The sequence below is a fragment of the Lepisosteus oculatus genome, chromosome 13 (genome assembly GCF_040954835.1).
Source record: "Lepisosteus oculatus isolate fLepOcu1 chromosome 13, fLepOcu1.hap2, whole genome shotgun sequence".
In the NCBI taxonomy this organism is placed as follows: domain Eukaryota; kingdom Metazoa; phylum Chordata; class Actinopteri; order Semionotiformes; family Lepisosteidae; genus Lepisosteus; species Lepisosteus oculatus.
Window position 1 is genome coordinate 10,705,916 of NC_090708.1, and position 18,784 is coordinate 10,724,699.

General features: G+C 37.6%; 1 protein-coding gene across 2 annotated transcripts in view; it reads left to right on the top strand.

Moving 5' to 3' along the window:
* Window positions 1-18,784, top strand: part of LOC102683954 (glypican-5-like) — a 141,672-nt gene that overhangs the window by 71,291 nt on the left and 51,597 nt on the right. For both annotated transcript variants that reach the window (XM_006637748.3, XM_015361132.2), the window contains one exon: window positions 10,333-10,453. In XM_006637748.3, coding sequence (XP_006637811.3) covers window positions 10,333-10,453 — 121 coding nt within the window. The remainder of the gene's footprint in view (window positions 1-10,332; window positions 10,454-18,784) is intronic.

Genomic DNA, 18,784 nt, shown 5'->3' on the forward strand with positions numbered 1-18,784 from the left:
AGTCATCTAACAGCAGCGATATTTGTAACTGAATTACTGAAATACTTTGGAATGCTTTGAAAGGGAGAAATATTTCTTGATGTACTTAAACCACAGAGATAACAGGACATATCTGAAGCAGTGTCAGATCTATGGCACATATACCCACAGAATGAGGATTGTATGCCGTTTTAAAAGCTATTTACAAATATAATAATATACTATTATTAAAACCTACATTAGTTTTATTCCTAGCCTGTATACATGAAGCTCTTCAATGCAAAGAAGACCCTTTATTCAAATTACTTATGCAACTACATACTAATCTAAAGGGGTTCCAGCATGCATGTATTTTAAATATAGGTCCCTAGGCTTCTAAATTATTGTTATTGTGTAAAGGATATCCCTCAATTTTCCTTGATACCTTTATTATGGGAAATTGTAGCACATTAATAATATTGTGCTTGTGGGAATGGTTATTGCCCTGAATTCAGTAAAGAGGACATCATTACTAAGGAGGTATATTTCCCATTTGGTATAAAATAACATGTATTTGATTTTTGATGTTCAGGAGAATGAATCAAGACACATAGGAAACATAAATGTGTGTTTTCTCAGGACCACGTACATTCAGATTCCTGGCTCTTGAGCCTCCAGAACCTGGCTGTTTATGTCTTATTGGTTCAAATGGCAAAAGTGCACTACACCCTTTAAATCCTTGTTTGTTTCACAGATATAAATCCCATCCTGCTATTATTCCACAATTAAGAGCCTACAGCATGAAGCAGAATGCCTGGTTCCTAGCTGTGAGATCTGAGAACAGAATCAAGTGATAGTTTGTGGGACATCCACCTTGCAATTTATTTCTTCCCTTACACTGTATTCAGCAACAGTCTATGTGCTAGGCCTGTAATTTCTAGATTTGGTGTGCGTATTCTAGTGGTTTGATTTTGTTTTGTTTCTTTCACCCCATCAATTACAGATACTCTTTCAGATTTAGGTTTGATAATGGCATTTTTCTTTATCCTCTGCCGTTATTCATTATGAGGTTAACCGTAGGTCTTGTGGGAAGACGTGGTTGTAGTCTTTGGAAGCTTCTTATATTTATACAAATCTATATTTTCTAAGTGTCGGATGTGTTTTGGTTTATACCCTTATTATTCTGTCGACCCCAGTATAATATATAGACTTGGAAATTGTTGTAATGACATAGTTCACTGTAAAAACAAAAAAGAGTGGATTTTGTATTTTATAGAGATGAAGACCTACATGCATTTAAAATTCGAACCTGGTGGTAGTATTAAGCTACACAACAGAATATTGTGCATCAGATGACCTAACATTCAATTCAGGATCCTTATGTTCTAAATATTCCCTGAGGGCCAGAGCAAACCAACTCATTAGCCTCCTTTAGAGCTTGACCTGTTAACATTAACAGTTGTAGTTCTGCCAGCACCTGATTTTGTTATCCACACTTATATCCACAGTACTAAAATCCCCTCATACAGTACATGGAGATGGAATCATGATGGTTAAGTGCTTTTTGACCATTTTCTACAGGACAAGAAACACACAGAAAATGATTGCTATTTTGATACATTCTTATATTTTCTTATGATTTTCTAGTCACAAAACAAAAGGTATTTCAATCAACAGTGTCATCTGGACTATCTGGACCACATGCCATGTACATTTATTATATCTCATTGAGATTTCATTTATATGTGGTCTCTTGTTCTGGACTAGCCAGGATTTTACAGTTTGAGGAGTCCCTGTTGTCTAGGAGAGATGCTCCCTGTGCAATTTACAGGCCCAGGGACCAGAGCTGCTTTTCGTTGCTCTAACAGGAGCAGGATTACAGGACAGAAGATTGTTTTATCACACACAATATTTGTTTAAATTGTTTTTTAAACCAATAAATGTTGCAGTATCTTTATTACCACTTTCCTTTGAAAAGGATGGCTGAAACATCAGACATGCTGTGCTGTGTGTGGTTTTTCTGCAGTATATGTCTTGCACAGAGGCAGGTCTGACATGCTCGGGCACTTTTGCTCTCAGCAGATTAAATTACAGTCTTTGTGGCTTTTTATAATGTTTCCTGGTCTCTATGTAAAGATTATAAAAAATCAATTTTATTTTTAATTTTTGGGGGATTTTCTTTGTTACTGTATATCCATCCAATTTGGAATTGCCAGTTTTTGCCTCAAGTCCCAGCAGCATCGCCTCTACAGCACCAGGACAATAAGAATGTGCAGTCAAGCTTCACAATGACCATGGGGACTTGGATTATGGGGCGCTGATTGGATTATGGTGCCTCTTTCGATGACCTCACCACAAGCCTGCAGGCATCTGGCAGGTCATAGAAGTGGCTCTTTCGTTGAGAGTCGAGAAAGCCCTGCCCAGCTAATCCCAACCCTTCATCTGGTGGCACTCCAGCAGTTGCACATCACCGTCTGGGGACTCCTAATCAGTCTGTGCCATGACCCAGCCTCAAACTTGCAAAGTGTGAGCAATAAAGCTGTGCTTGGCTGTGCCACTTGGGACCTCCTATCAGAAATTAGATTTGAGTTAAAAAAAATCTGTGTTCTGCCTTCATTACAAACATGCTAGCTTAGTTCCAGTGGGAATATAACCTGTATGTTGAAACTAACGCTAAATAATTAAAAACAGCAAACAACAAGTTTGTTTTTCTGTGGCATATCAAAAGGGGGCTTTGTGTATTTTAGGATTTGGTAGGACAAGTTTCTTGAATAGTATTGTCTCTCGGGTGGCCGCCACTGCGTACAGCTGGAAAAGAGTATCTTTTGAAAAGTCTGCCTCAGTAGTTTATGTTGAGACTATGCTGCATTAGATGCAATCCCCTTTCCCTGACAGCCTGCCTGCCCAATGATATTGCCCTTTTAATGAAATCAATACTGTCTATTGATCAAAACTGTCAGCCTTCTCATATTAAGAGCCTTTTGAAGATAACAGTTGGATACCTTCCAGGCAACAAAGTTAAAACAAAATGATGACAAAACCCCCCAAAAAAGCAACAAGAAACAATCTAGTTCTTTTAAAACAAAACTTGGTTCACATTTTTAAAGTTCAGTATTGCTGGATGGAGTTTATTTTTGCAGTCTAGTTAAAGGTAATTTAAAAAAATAGAATATTCCGTAATTTACATTTTTCCATTCCAATTTGTAATGGGTTGTCTTCCATAGTGTGCTCTGTGAAGCCCTTCTCATTTTTCATACTGCATATCCCACAGCATTCACAGCAGAATATATCCAAATGGTGTGTTAAAGCTGTTCTCATTGATACCTTTGCAAGTTCTCAGAAGCCTACGAAACTGCAGGGGTTACTACTGTGCAACCAGACAAAGATACCTTTCTGGACTTGTATCCACCCAGACATGCTTGATTAATTTCTCGAACCTGTGTCACCTGGATTACAAGTTTAGACATGCACTGCAAAAGAGCACATTTTTGGATGGGCCATGCAATAGCCCCCCTTTCAAGAACAATAGGGGGAGGGAGAAAGAAATCAGCAAAGAGAGATATACAGGGAGTACTCTCAAAAAGGGGGAAGAAAACATCAAAGAACCAGGCAATTGGATCGTTAAGCTTAAGAGTATTAGGAAAACAGCGCAAAAAACAGAAGCTACTGCATTAGCAAGGCATTATGCCATAATTCGAATCGTAGAAACATGGCTAACAAAGTGGTGAGGAATCATGGAAACAGGGCTAACAGGAAGTAATGGTAAATAAGTGTGAATACATTTAAATAAATGTGATTAATTACTTCATGTTCTGGAGAGGCAGGAAAAACGGAAGAAGTGGAGGCACTATGTATCAAAACACATTCATGTACAGGTACACATTACTGCACCCAGAAAATATATGAGTCAGAGTTTTAAAAGTATAGTGGTGTGGTGTGCTCTACAGATAATCAGATCGATCAGTTATAAAACAGTCTTATATAATGCAGTCGGGATCATACAGTATATGTAATGGAAGAAGGAATCTTCATGGGAGATTTTAATATTCCTCACAAAGAATGTGAATAATTAGTGGCATCTGAAAAATGAAAGGTTTTGACATGGCTAGCTATAGACATTACCAAAATATTAGGTGACATTTAGAATTATTCTGTTTGGTGCACAGAATACATCAATCCTACAAGTGAGTAAATCAAATTAAAGAAAACAGTGGTTGAAATGGTTAAATAAATCAATTAAAATGGGAGAAAGAAAGTACTTTATTCAATTAAACTGAAATGAAAAAGAATAAGATCCATTAAAGAAAGGGAATATGATTACAAGAAGATAAAATAACATTAGAAAGACCCAAAGAGAATAAGTAAAGAACATTGCAATGAAAAAAATGAGTTTTTTTAAGTATTACAACAGCAAAGAAACACATCAAAGGAAGAAGTAAAATTTCTTAGAAAAGATAAAAGGAAACTATTGGTGTTGACAAAGAAATTAACAACATGCGTCATATTGAGCAAATAAATATATCTATTAAATCTAATAGCCAAAGCCTACAGTAGTTGTAATTTTCCATTTGCACTTAAGGAAAAGAGATGTTATCCATAGGCAATTAAAAAAACTCTTTCAGCAGTCATTTAAGATAGGAACTAAGATAGGATCTATTGTCTAGACAATTGCTAACATATCATCCATCTGTAAAAAAGTGACAAAACTGAACCACATAATTATAGACCAATAAGTCATATTCCAATTACATATGAGGTCATGGAAATTGTAATTAGGACTGCTTTAGACTGCTGTATGGCAATAGAATTCTAGAAGAGTGTCAACATGGATTTAGAAAAGGTACTTAGCTTGAGCATTTCTTAAACAATAGAAGCAGTGTATACAAATAGAGTAAATCATGTGATATATTTAATATATTGATCAAGTCACTCATTAATTCTTAAATCATAGGTGGTAGGCATTGAAAGAAATGCATGTATCTTGATTTAAACATAATAGAAAACAAATGGGACAGATAGAGAATACATTTTTAAATTGGAGTGATGTAATTAGAGGAGTACCACAGAGGTCTGTATTTGTACCAATATCCTTCCTAATTTATATCAATGACTCAGGTTATGCTTTAAGTTTCGAACTAGTGAAATCCCAAGATAAGCTACCAATTTTAGGTGCAAGTCATTTATTTTTGATGCTGTTTATGACTGAGACATCTGCAAATATGAAACTATGCAAGTTAATATCGGAAGATATTTTTAGTTGTATGATTAAAACTTTCCGCCTGATATCTTGCACTGCAATGTTATGTTTCACTTCACATTTTGAGGACTGTTCATTGTTTTGTTTGCTTTGTTTCACTGCTTTATTTTCAGTGTAACAATGGTGTATGCCTCTCGTCTAGGTTTTTTATTGTAAATAAATCTCAACTTATCTGATTACATAAAGTATTATTAGTCAAATTCTATGGTTACCTCTAAAAAGCAGGACTGTATAAGCTGCAAAATATATTCAAAAAGATTTAGAAAAAAGTCTGGGAAAACACCTGGCAGATGATGTTTAATGTGGTCAAGTACAAAGTGTTACATGTAGCTAGCACAACATAAAAATAAACAGAAGATGGGGAAGCTCTGAGCTTTGAGATGATACTTAAGAAAAATATTTTTGTGTTTATGTTGAAATAATTGCATCTACTAAACAAAGTGAAAGAAGAAAAAATAGAATCTGATGATATATACTGTACTAATTGAGAGCAGGAGACACCTCCTGAGGCAAAGGATCTGGGAGGAGGAGAGCCAGCCATGTTGCTGAAGCTGATACTGTGACTGTTTTCAAGAAACAATGGTAGCAGCTAAATGAGCTATATGAGCCAAAAAACTTCTTCTCACTCGTCACCTTTCCTATGTTCTTGTGGGTAATTTTGAAAGTGCCTTGTTTAAGGAAGGGAAAGGGAAAACTTGTCTTTATCTTACAGCTTACATTTGTTGTGTTTTAAAAAGCAGAGAGTAGAAGATGATGATTCAGACAGAAAGCAATGGCCTTCTCATTTCCATTGGATCAAGCATGCTGTTCAGTTTCAGGATTAGTTTTGTACACTTGATGCATTACTGGATTACTGGGGAATTCCAGTTTTTACTGCACGATTTCCATCTGGGTCATCGGGCAGCTAGGGGAGAAAATTAAACTCTGTTAAGGTATACAAAAGACAATTTCACAGTTCTCTGCTATTTAGTTTTTCTGTTAATATAGCCATTAGAGTTACAGTCTCCTAGTACCACATTATATAACTCACCTCATTAATGTACAGTACCTCTGGGGTTTATCGATGTTGTATCACGATGTGTGTGGACTGTTAGCAATGGACAAGCATGCTGTTTTCTAAGGCCTGATGGGGATGATTAAGTGGCTCCTACCAAGCCCTGAAATTGAAGTGATTAATCTGTGTTAGCTTTGAAATCTGTGGTCTAAATACCCTGGCTAATTAAACTGAGCACTACAAAGAGATCTGTGCAGCTTCAAGAGGTTATACTTCCAACTTGTTTTCTCTTTTGCTTCGCAGTGGCCTATTAAAGATACATTAACAGGGAATGCTTTTGGCTTAGAGGTGACTCCCTTTGTTGCTTTTATGTACACTACTGTATGTCTATGTATTAGAAAAGGTGATACCGGCAAGATATACGTGAGGTCGATTTTGTGAATAGAAATCAAGATTATATTACCCTTTTTTATTACCCAATGATTTGTAATCCTAAAGTATGAACCGATCAGCTCCAACTTGGGAGGAAAAAGAACCGAGGGAGAGGTTGTGAAACTGAATTGACTAGTACGTTACCTAGAAGAAAACATAAGAAGAGGAAGAGTTAAGTCTGGTTTCTGAGTTTTTGTCATGGCTTGCCTTATCTGGCTTTCTTGTGCAACCCAAACACAAATCAGCTGCTTTTCCATACACAGTTCTTCATCATCTATAATTAGGGTGTCTGTAAACTGATATTAGCTAGAGTGGCAAGGTTGTTAACTCTTCCCTTGCACACCAGACTAACAAGAACCCAGTGGCTTTGCTAGAGTTTCCTGACAGCATGCTGTCCTGCCCAAGGTAGCATTACGTACTGTATAACAGACAATTACACTACTTAACAAAGCTCCTGCTCATAGACTCATTTTTCACAGTCACTTCGCTTCTGCTTGCAGGCAAAATACAATGAAATGGTGTACTCAGAGGCTGAAATAGTAGCTGAGGTGAAGTGTGGTGTTTTGTTAAGGGCTGATAACTCATTTGTCAACTGGAAGCCTTGAACTGAACACTCCGTCCAAAACTGAGGTGCCTGTGTTCAGGTGTGCCTGGTTCATTTTTGGATATGAATGCTTTTTAGATTATGTTTAAGAAATATTGGCTTAACTGTTGAATTTCTAAAATTACAAAACATTGTAAATGTAAAGAACATTATTGCTGTTTATGTAGTCAGAGCAATCTTTTTTTTATAATTAGGAATGCATTAAATGTCTTATTACAGTACATTTAAAATTTGATGTCAGCTATTTGTAGGGGATCAAATGCAACTCATTGTAAGGATAACAAAGTAAACAATATAAATCTATGAATTAAATCCATTGCAGTCTCACACCTAGTTAAATTACAGTGATGGCAAAATAGGCGAGCTTGTCCTACAGTGCACTCAAGCACACAAACCCTGAAAAGAACTCCTTTATTAAACAGCTACTGTATTCTACTAATGACGTGCAAGTGCTGAGAAGTTCTTCAAATGATTGTGCATAAGCAAGATCTGCTGTTTTGGGATTTAGTTATTCCCAGCAATGACTGCTAAAGAGGCTTTCACACCACTTCCAGCATTAAACACTACAGATAGTGGGGAAAATGACTTGTTTCAGTGATTGGGCCTCCCAACCACTTTTAGTTTGTTTAGGCTAGGAAAAGGTATCATAAGTGTACACCAATTAAGTACATGAAAGGATTTCATTTAACTGTTTCATTCTGTTATGTACTTTTTCAACGGAAACAGAATCTTTAAACAATCAGAACAGAGAAGTGATTCAGTTTTTATGTATTTTAATGCCCACATGACACACCTCAGGCTTTTCAGGTCCCATTATTTGTCTCCTATTTTTTAACTGTCAAAAATATAAATATTCAGCACTTGACTCTTCTGTGCAAAGGAAGTCACAGATAAAGCATTGAAATACCAAGCCTAAAACCAAGACACCGCTTAAGATAAGGGCAACATCAAATACGTGCTGCTAAATGCTATGGATTGTTGTTCAATTGCAGTCTAAGAGCCACTTTCTCAGTACAAGGCTTTGCCTGCATTGACCTTCTGTAGGCTGTCTCCTTGTATATGACAGCAATTAAATCCTTAGACAAGTCAGATACTCTTAATTAGCTCTCCACTCTGTACAGTGAGATTCCTCTATTCCATACCCTGAGCTATAGGCAACTCAAATGTGGACCAAACTGGGCTCCAGCTGGGCTTCAGGGCTTTTAAGACCCAGCGAAACCACGGTGGTGTAAATACTGCTTCAGGGTGAAGCAATTTTGCTCAAAGCTGGGGCTTTGCTTTATATTGCAGTCACTTCAGCTGCATGTGTTCTTCCACCTACTCCTGAACCCCGTTCTGAAGTGGGCAGACTGGGGGGCCAGTGGCGATTAACAATACGTTCCTGAACATATTGATTATGACTGCTCTCTGCAGGCTGCCATCAGAGGCACCGCTGAGATGATTCGAATTTTTATTGACTTATTTTTCTTCTAGGTGTCCTTTTTTTACATGGCCATTTCGAGGTCACGGTAATCAATAGGATTTTAACGACTCCTGTACAGAGCCTCTACCAAGACACTGAAGTCAGACTTAGAATGTCACCCATACATGCGTTCTCGCATTTATAATCACCAGGGGCCTTCTGGGTCTCAGTTATTAAATAGAGTGAATGAAGAGAAATGCATAAAATCACTCTCATGCCACAACCAGATCTGGTTGAAAGGGATCTTGATGTCTTTCACCGTTGTGGTTTTTTTGGGAGTATATGGTGTCTATCACCAAACCTGTGGCAACTGTTGTCTTCCTGTCCATCAGAGCACCAGTGTGTGTGAGCCCTGAAATCTAGTATCGCTGTAGGGCTAACACTGCAGGAAACCCATAGACTGGTTAACCCAGCTCTAGAAAGGAACACTCTTTTTTGGTACAAAGTACATGAATCGATGTTATCCAGTGAAGATAGTTGACTTTAGTTCTGCATTTAGATTGACGGCTATCAGTTGGAGATTATTCGGATCATTTTAAGTGGATGTTGGCTTATTAAATGTTGTGGGGAACAACAAAATATTGTATGCCATCACACTGAATACACTTGTATATATGAATATACAGTTATTGGTGTATTTCTCATCAGATGTAATTGGCATCTTTATGTCAATGTAAATGATTAAATAAAAAGTCAGCTAGTGTATCCTGGTTGAAAGGCAGTAGCATCCTTTCACTTCAGACTGCAGTAATGAGCTATCAGAGCTAACGGTCAATGATTTTTCCTTTCTTTGCCCTAATAAACAAAGAAAAATCATATAAAAACGTTAGCTCATTACAATGTGCTACAAAACATGCCAGCTCAGTTCCCAGAGAACAAACTATTTGACTTTATAATTAATCATTTATGTTGGTGAAGTCGGCAGTGCAAACTTTATTGATCGCTTCTTCTGCACAGATATGTCCAGTTTTGCTTAAATATATAATGGGATGTCAAGCACAAAATACATCACTTTAAATTGAAAAGGATTTTTCCTGTTTTGAAATTATAAGGCTAAACTATTTATAATTAACATTTAAATGTTTTATCATTAGACATCTTTGTAGCCTGTGATTAATTTTCTATAGAATTGTATTTAAAATAGTTATATTTCAGTAGAATATGTTTACAAATCTGGAGTTTTTTTTATCTTATTCACTTGCAAGATGTATTTATGTGTAACTGTCATAGCAATGAAGGAACTTACTCATAATGCACCTGCCATGGCAATTATAGCTCAAACAGATACCTCAGGAACAGTCTCCTTCTTTTTTGCTTATCATGAATTGAGGAAGATGTGTTGTCTTTTCTGTAATCTGGGAGATCCTACAATGTCTTAGCATGGCTGCTGCCCACTGCTGCCTCAGGTGTGTACACTGACGTGATTTTCTTTTGCCACTCATTAAACATCTGGAGACAAACTGCTGGATAATACCAGAAAGGTGAAAAGAAGTGTGTCTGAAATTCAGCATGTGAACTAATCGCACATGGGAAGCGGGATCTTCATGTGCCAACATTTTTCCAACAACAAAACAAGAATAAGAGAGCTTCATCTCTCACTCCCTCTTTCTGTTTCTGTCCCTCAGTTACACGGGTCGACTTGTTGGCAATGGCATTCTGGCCCAGAAGCAGAATCCAGAGATGAAGGTCAGAGGTCCCGATCCCATGCTCTCTGAGCTGAAGGAGAGGTTGGAGCACTTCAACCAGGTGAGGCTCACTGTAACCTGCTTTTGAAAGCATACTATTCCGACTTTATCACTACTGCAGGGGCCAGACGGATGTATGCACGTTTCTGTATCCCAGAGCCATAAAGATGTGATGTGTATTTTCGTGCAGTGAAACAATTTGTGTGGAATCCTAAACCCTGGACTGAAAGGCATTGCATGAAATGTCCTGCAGGATTGTGGCCTATTGATGGTGCTCCCACTCTCTCAGATAATTAAATACAATGATTCTCTCCACTGACGTACTGTTGGAAAGAACTGGATATACTGTACTGTGCGGCGGGCGATGACAGTAACAGATCATCGGGGCAGCTCATGTGCGTCAGTGCAAATAAAAAGGAAACAGATCCTGGTGCTTCCAGGTCTGCTGAAAATTGCGTGGCACTGGACAGTTTGACTGGCTGCAGTCAGGTGTCAGTGTAGAGTCTGTGTTTCGTATTTTAGCTTGCATGGAGTTTCTGTTGGTGAGGGTGAGTGAATCAGCAGAGACCACATGATCACGCGCTCTCATATGAGTCAAGCATGGAGAACAAACAAGGTCAGTGTGCACCACTGTAATCAAGGGAAATATTAGAGGGAATATTACCCATGCAATAATAAGATTTATTTGCTGAATCTCTGTTCCCTTTTATTTTACTTGTCAGTGCTTACAATTATTTGAAATACCTGTAAGGTAAAATACAAAAATATGTATGAAAAATACAGGGAATAATAATATTAATGATAATAGTTTAGTTTTTGTTTCTGTATGTAGATGTCATTCTCAAGTGATTCTGTCCAGCGTCAACACATGGAGTAAATTCTTCTTTGGCTTGTTGAAGAGAGTGCCAAGTCATTTCATGGAATCGATTTTTTTAGGATATCTTTCCTTTGTCTAATAGGCAGATTTTTCGGAATAGACTGCTTCCAGAATGCATATACTATGACTTCAGTGACCCAGCCACGTCAAATATGAGAGAAATCTACAGATACCACAGTTCCCTGCAGTTACTGAAAAGGGAAATCAAGTCAAAGTAAAGTCTGACTAAATCATAATGCATCATAATGCACAAGCTGTGCTCAGAAAACAATGATTTAGTTAAATGCCCACTGACTATTAATTTAATGCAATCTATTCTATTTAGTAGTTCCCTCCCCACCTCCAATGGCTCTCCTGTTCAAATCAGGCAATTGTGTCTGTCTCAGAGGACGAGGTTTGTACAAACAAGATTATCCTTCCATAAAAGAAACGAACCGCATCCTCTCTGCTGATTGTCTGTCCATCGCTCAGCCTGCCAGCGTGCCTACAGAACTTCAGTCTGCAGCCATTACATGGCTGGGAGGGCACACCTTGCTGACTGACATAGCGACCCTCGCTAACCCCTCCCTACACACACACACACATCTCAGCTGGCAGCCGTGTCAAGCTCATGAACCAAACCCCCGCTTGTTGGCTGAACACGGGCTCCTGACAGGGAGAAGCTGCTGTACAGTCAATGCACTGATCCAGCACACGGCTCTCTTCCTGTATTAATAAGAGCCTGTCAGCAGCCGAACCCTGGGGGAGAAAGTAATATCAAAACTGAAGCTCATCGTGATTTTAGTTGGGTTTTTTTTCCAGCAGATCAAGGCTTCCCCTTAGTATTTAGTATATAAGTATCCTAATTAGTATTAGGTAGGAATTATACTTTTATTAAAACCGTTTTTGCTTCTGTAGCATTTGACCAGCTTCTTTGGTGACAATAAGAGGACAAAATAAAATGACCAGACTGAGATCCTTGGACAGCTGTGAGGTGTTACAATCCATGGGGCATTCTACAGGCAGGAACAAGTGACTTGAAGAAACAGAGACCCAGAACCTGAAAAGCTCACTGTGAGAGTTAGAAACAGCAGACTACTGTACCTCAGTTGCCATGGGATTTAAAAACCACGTTATGATGAAGCTTAAAATAATTGTCTTTTTATTACTTACTGTATTTTCTTACATGTTCCATGTCGTGTTGCATGCATACTTAGGGATTTCTTTGCTTGTCTCGGTTTAGATTGTTTGCCTCTCTGGGCAAGTATCCGAGCTACGTTACCCTTCTTAAAAGGTTCAAAAGGATGGAATGTACTGTAAGGAAATGAGGTGAGAAAATCCATAGTCCTCAGGCGTGAGTGCTCAGCGCTTCATTTGTAGGGTACAGACTGTCTTGTGCTTCTCTGTTGCATATAAATCAACCTTACAAAGTCATTTCAGTGGCTATTTTTCAGGAATAGCTGTCAGGATAAGAACAACCCAAATACACATAATGGCACAAAATCACACAGAGCATACGTGGTAGGATATTGGGAAAAGAACTCCGCGCAGATGAACCAGTGCTGTTAAGAGCGATTGAGGGCATAAGAGAGATTCCGTTTCTAATCAGACAAAAATAGAAAATGTGCAGAACATTTTGATCACTTGGTATATATTTGGAAACTGCATTAAGCAGCATGGTACAGTATGGGTCTTTGTGGCAGACATGCAGTATGTCTGTGCTTATACATGTATTTGAATTTGACCAGTAAAGCTTATTCAGCCTTCATTCAGCCCCCAGGTTTCTTACTAATTATAATGATTTGTCCATTTCGGGAATTGACATAATCTGTAGCAGGGTGACTCTATTACTTTCCTATTACTGTACCTGCTACCAGCACCTTCCAAAAACCTGGGGGACAAACCACCAAAACAAGTCTGTAGTAATTGTAACATTAGTAGAATTTTGAACTGGAGTAATCAACAAGTTACTGTCATCTAAGGGTTCTATAGAAGGCATGCAGTCCAAGGCATGCAGTCCAATTTTGTGGCTCCACTTTGTTTAATTGTAACTTCTAAAGTCAGGTGGTGCCCTGCATTCTTTCCTTATGGCCTCATTTCATGCCTGTTCTACAGTTCAATGTTAAGACTCTGAAATGCTAATGGAATACGAATGATCCTTGGCCTGGTACATTTTAATGATCCGTGGCTTGCGTTTGATGTGAATGAAAGGAAGACAGAAACTTTAATTGTACATTTTTGGAGCCTGAAGAGCAGAGGCTTTGATTTGGGCTCCATAGAATGAGTTGATTAGCTTGACATTCAGTCCCAAACTAAATCCAGTGTTCCAGTCACTGCTTTGAAACTAGCAGCAGTATTTGTGAGAGCAACAGAATAGAAGAATGAGTGCATTCTTTAGTTGCTTCCTCAAAGTGTGTACCTGTTCTGTCTTTTCCTTTGTCTTATTTGGGCCGTGTTGTTGTACAGGACGTGTTATGCGTAGTTCTTTGTACACAATTGCTTTTGAAACTGTTTGAAAGATCATTGACTGGAAGAGCACAAACTAACGCTGCAATGACTATGAAACGTTTCATGGTGCACCACTTTCCTGTGCTTGTTAATCTTAACCGGTTTTCAAACATCTTGCCACATGCAAGCCTAATCTACTGTATGCAGGCAACATAGAAAATAATCTAAATTAACAATGGGTTGTGTAGCATGGTAGTAGATACTATAAATCCTAGAAACGTGTGTTGTTGAGATTATTTTTGATCCTTCTGGAATTAAAGAACTTTCTCTTTAGACAAGGAATAGAGCTTTAGTTCTTTCTGCTCACTTTGGTTTTATTGTTTTGAGAAGTCCGCCACGTGCGCTGAGGTGTCTGGTGTCTGGCTTATCGCCATTTTGTTCATTGCTATAGAAAAGAAAACTGTGAAGAGCTCATTCATTGTATAATCACTACATTCATGATACTGCCTTGAGGCAGATATGCCATCATGTATCATGCAAAATCATTCCCAAAAAAACTTCAAGCCTTTTTTTTCTCTCTTTCTTATAATCTAAAAGACTTTGAAGTTACCTACAGTATATGTAGGTTTCCTGTCAGTGACAGACCTGGTGCTGGAAGCTTTGAATGACATCAAGTGTGTTCCCCCTGCAGAGTGTTCTGGGGGCTTGAGGTTTGTCACCAAGGAAACCGAGAAGGAGCAGCAATCTTGTTGACATTTACGCAAGGATTTTCCTTTATTTGGTATCAGGTATGAAATATTTAACAAAGCCTCCATGAGCTTTTGTGTTTGCCAAAGATAAGAAGATGGCATGACCTGATCATTGTGTCAAACAGTTTAGTTTCTCTGCTGTTGTCCCAGATATTCTGGTTTTAAAAGACAAAGATGTTTAAATATCATGTATGCAGGCTCAAAATTTTAGGGATGAAATAACCTTGAGGCAATTTCAAACGTTCATGGGGTGTTTTTTGTTCAGCAGCTAGTCTTTACTATAAGAAGGGCTAAAATGGCAAGACCTTACAAGGGAACTTTGTGGTTTCTCTTCTCAATACCTCTGTAGGTGTTTAGGAATTAGTGTTGGAAGACTAGTGCACAACAGTGTTAGATTATGGCCACTCAGTAGACAAGAAAGCCAAAGCTTTTGTTTTTATCTGAAACACTTTCACCATACTAGACTTTAAAAAAATAATCTATAAGCAGCTTTCTCAGACATATTCATGAGTTTTGTCTGTCTAATTCCATAGAATTAAGTAAGAAGTAAGAAGCACCCAGGAGACTGATAGTTTCCACTGTGGGGGTACTGCAAGTGTCTGTCTAATTTGTTCACTATGGTGTGGGAATTTAGCCCACTATAGAAAATAACTATTTAAGATTTTAGCTGCAGTTAAGTTAAACTAAATTCTGTATTTTTTCTATTTTGTAAAAGTACATTAATGCCTGAAGTATGAATACATTTAAGTCAAAGTAACTATGAATGTGATCCAATTGTATTTTTACACAATGACACCACACAGCACTATAAATATATGGAGTCTGAAATGGAAATATTAAATCGGGAATCTTGAATTTGGGCCATTGTTGCAGCTGTTTCTGGGTGGAGATGCACAAAGCCTGTCTATTCTGTTGCAATGATTCTTGCTTGTCCTTTCGAAACAGAAAAAATATATAATCTGCATCTGAGTTCAATAAATTGGAAACAAAGTATTTCATATCATAAAATCATTTAGGCCAAGCAGTGGCAAATGTGGGCCTAACAGTTTAGTGAATGAGAACTTAATATGTCTAATGGCCTGATGGCCGTGTAAAATTGAAAATATTTTCTTATCCCTTATTTTTTGTTTTGTCCTATGTTCCTTGTATGTTTTTTTAATTTTATTTGATCTTGCGTGTGATGAGTAACCTTTCCTGGCATCTGCATAACCTTTGTCCTTGGGCTGATGCAGAAAAATAATGAGTGATTTTATGATGGAAATAAAATGCCAATTCTTGGGTCCTGGTACAGCACATCCCAGTAGAATTTACTGCAGACTGTAAAGGGCAGGGAAGGGAAAAATAAAGAAATTACGTTTTTTTTTATATTTATGCATTTGTTTGCTTGGCCTGTGTAGACCAAAACCATAGTCAATGTGAGGACCAAACTTTTGTCTGGGACAGCTATGTGCACCAACGTGGTCTGGAAGGAACTGGTTTCATCATCCATTTAAATACACTGGTGTCTAACCAATATTCTATAAATCACGATATTTACAGAAACAATTAGTGTTAGGAAAATATAACACACAAAAATTGTATACAGTATATGTACAGTATGGGTTACCAGGGGTGCTAACAAAATTAAAAGAAGACTCCCATGGCACATAGGAAATACTTTAGCCGAACCCAGAGACAGCAGACCATTGTGACATGAAGAAGTAAAAATAAAACAGGCATCTTAATTCATTCCTTGGGCTGTGTCTGTTGCTATTTTTGCACTGCAGAATGGGCCCTATGACACTTCACTTCAGGATCTCTGTATTGCAGCTTTTTGTTTCAGAGCTATTAGGGTATCAAGCACAAGTGAAAATGGTCTGGAGATGCACTTGAATATATTATTAGAAACTGCAGCTCTACAAAGCTCATTTCAGCAGGCAGTCTGGAGGTGGCTGGTTAGGTGATTCCCATCATTTCAGTGGTTTCAGTGGAAGATTCTCCTCTGTGGGCATTACCTTCTTTTAATTGCTTTGTTTTTTTAGAAAGCTACTATCGTCTTTAAATCCCCTTGGGGTCTTTCTTTTTCTTCAACCCACTTCTTTTTCAGTGAACCCGCTCTGCAGTTTGAATACCAAATATTGTCATGCTTGGCTATCGTGAAGATAATGTGCAGAATGGTATTAAAAATGCCACATTTTGGGCATTTTATATGGTATTGGCTGCTAGTTTTATGCTAATCATTGCCAAAATAACATAATGAGAAATGTTTTCTTTCTTCTTAAATATTCTAGCTGGTTATCACTCAGTGACCTTTTTAGAAATGAAATGTTTTGCAGACATTTGTTATCTAACAGACATGCGGTTAGTGGGTGGAGCACTTTCTTTCCAGTTGAGCACAATTAACCTTGAGGCCTTAGGAGTTACTGTTATTGAATTCTGAAGTAATCAGGAGCACTAAGCGATATATTATTAAGTGAGCATAATGGTTTAGGAGTTTAACTAATGATACACAATGCAAGTTTGTAAAATACTAAGAAATTTTAAATAATACCAAGATAATTCTGAGAATAGTGTTGTACATTTCTTTAAAAAATTTAAAACAACAAATTTGCAAAACCAAGATGTTTCTAGAGAAAATGTCAACTATAACTTATTTTGATAAGGGTTGCTACGGTATACGCAACTAAAATTGAGTATACTGTTTATCCAGAGAAGATCAGCCCATGACTATGCATTTACATCTACATAAATGTTTTGAACTGTAGTCAAAAGCTAATAAAATGTAGCCCAGTTCCAGTATGGAAATATTGTACCCTTTCCTATGGCTTCTTTGTTTATATAGGGGGCTCTCATTTAATTTATCTGCCCTTAATTAATAGACTCCTAACAGTCTGCCATCAGGAGAACTTGCACGCTCATAAAATTTCACAGATGAAATCTTTTTATGACTATTATATCTGACTGCTGCTCAATTAATCATTCTGATTGAACAGCAAATTGTGAAGTGCTTTCTCAGCAAGGCTTTCCAGTTGCTCTTATGTACAGTATTTGTTAATTTATTTAACTCCTCCCCATCCAACAAAGCTTGCTTTATGAAATCATTGTGTCTCAATGTCAAGAGGCTCTCTGTTAAAATAACATCTCTGAGTCCAACAGTTGTTGAAGTGCTTGTTTTGTTGCCCAGAAGAAGAGGCAATTATATTAATACTGAAGTCAAATGTGGAAATAAAAGACCCCCCAAGGCCACTGATAACTGCACTTTGTGACTCAGCTGCAGTATTTTATATCAAAGGCAATTTTAATATAATGCTCTTTTTGGGATTTGGGTAAAATGTTTGAAGTTACTAGTGACATTTAGAGCTAAGAAGCATTCATATTCCAAGCCTTTGTTTGTTCTTAATCACAATTCACAATAAACAGAGGTTTACATCATTGTTATTTAATATAGAAAGGATTATTTATGAAAAATGTTTGTAATAATTTAATTAGAGACTAGGATTGAAGCCAGCAAAAGGTTAACAGTCCGAGCATTACCAGGGACTTTTTTTTTTCTTAAGGTTCTTTGATCTTTTAGACAAATTTGCCTTAAACTTTCTTCAAATGGTTTTGAAAAAAACATCTTTGATTAATGTTTCACAAAATGCCTTAATTCCGAAATGAAATCCAATGCTGGTGTCTTATGTAATTCTAGGAAATACTTTTGTACAGTATATGTGGCAGCAGTGGCCTTTGAGAGGACTTTTGTAGTCACTCACTACAGGCTGTTACAGGCCTGTATTATTGTAAGTAGGCAACCTGGATGATGATTAATTAAATCCTACATTTTTAAATGGGAAACGATGGAGTGGCAACTTACTACTGTTTTATTGGATTAGCTCCATGATCTTTGGAATAAAGTTCCCTGCGCTGTCCAGTCTTGTCCAATGTGAGTTTCAAGGCACCTAGATCCCTTGAGCCACTTTAGTAAAGACTTGGGTCTCATCAATAGAATATTTTCATGTAGATGGTATAACTGAAGCAACAACCGTTTTGTGAATTTATCATGGGAAAGGTTGACAACTTTTTGGAGAGTGTCCCAGGGAACCCTGTCAGATGGGCGTCTAATCTTTAACATGTCTGCTCCTTTTTCCAAAGCAATAGTCTGGGCAAAGACAGATACTTGATGGGGGTTTCCTAGCCTTTTGCCAGAGTTTGCCATTAAGCTTTTCTTTGAATTATATTTGAATATTTTCTTTGAATATTGGGGAAGTCAGGTGGTTTTCTGTTCTACCAATGGAGCTTTCTCTATTGCTGGTTTTACTTCCTGAGAATAATTTGCTTTACTCCAAATTAGTAACTGCCTTGATATACTGTAGCCGTT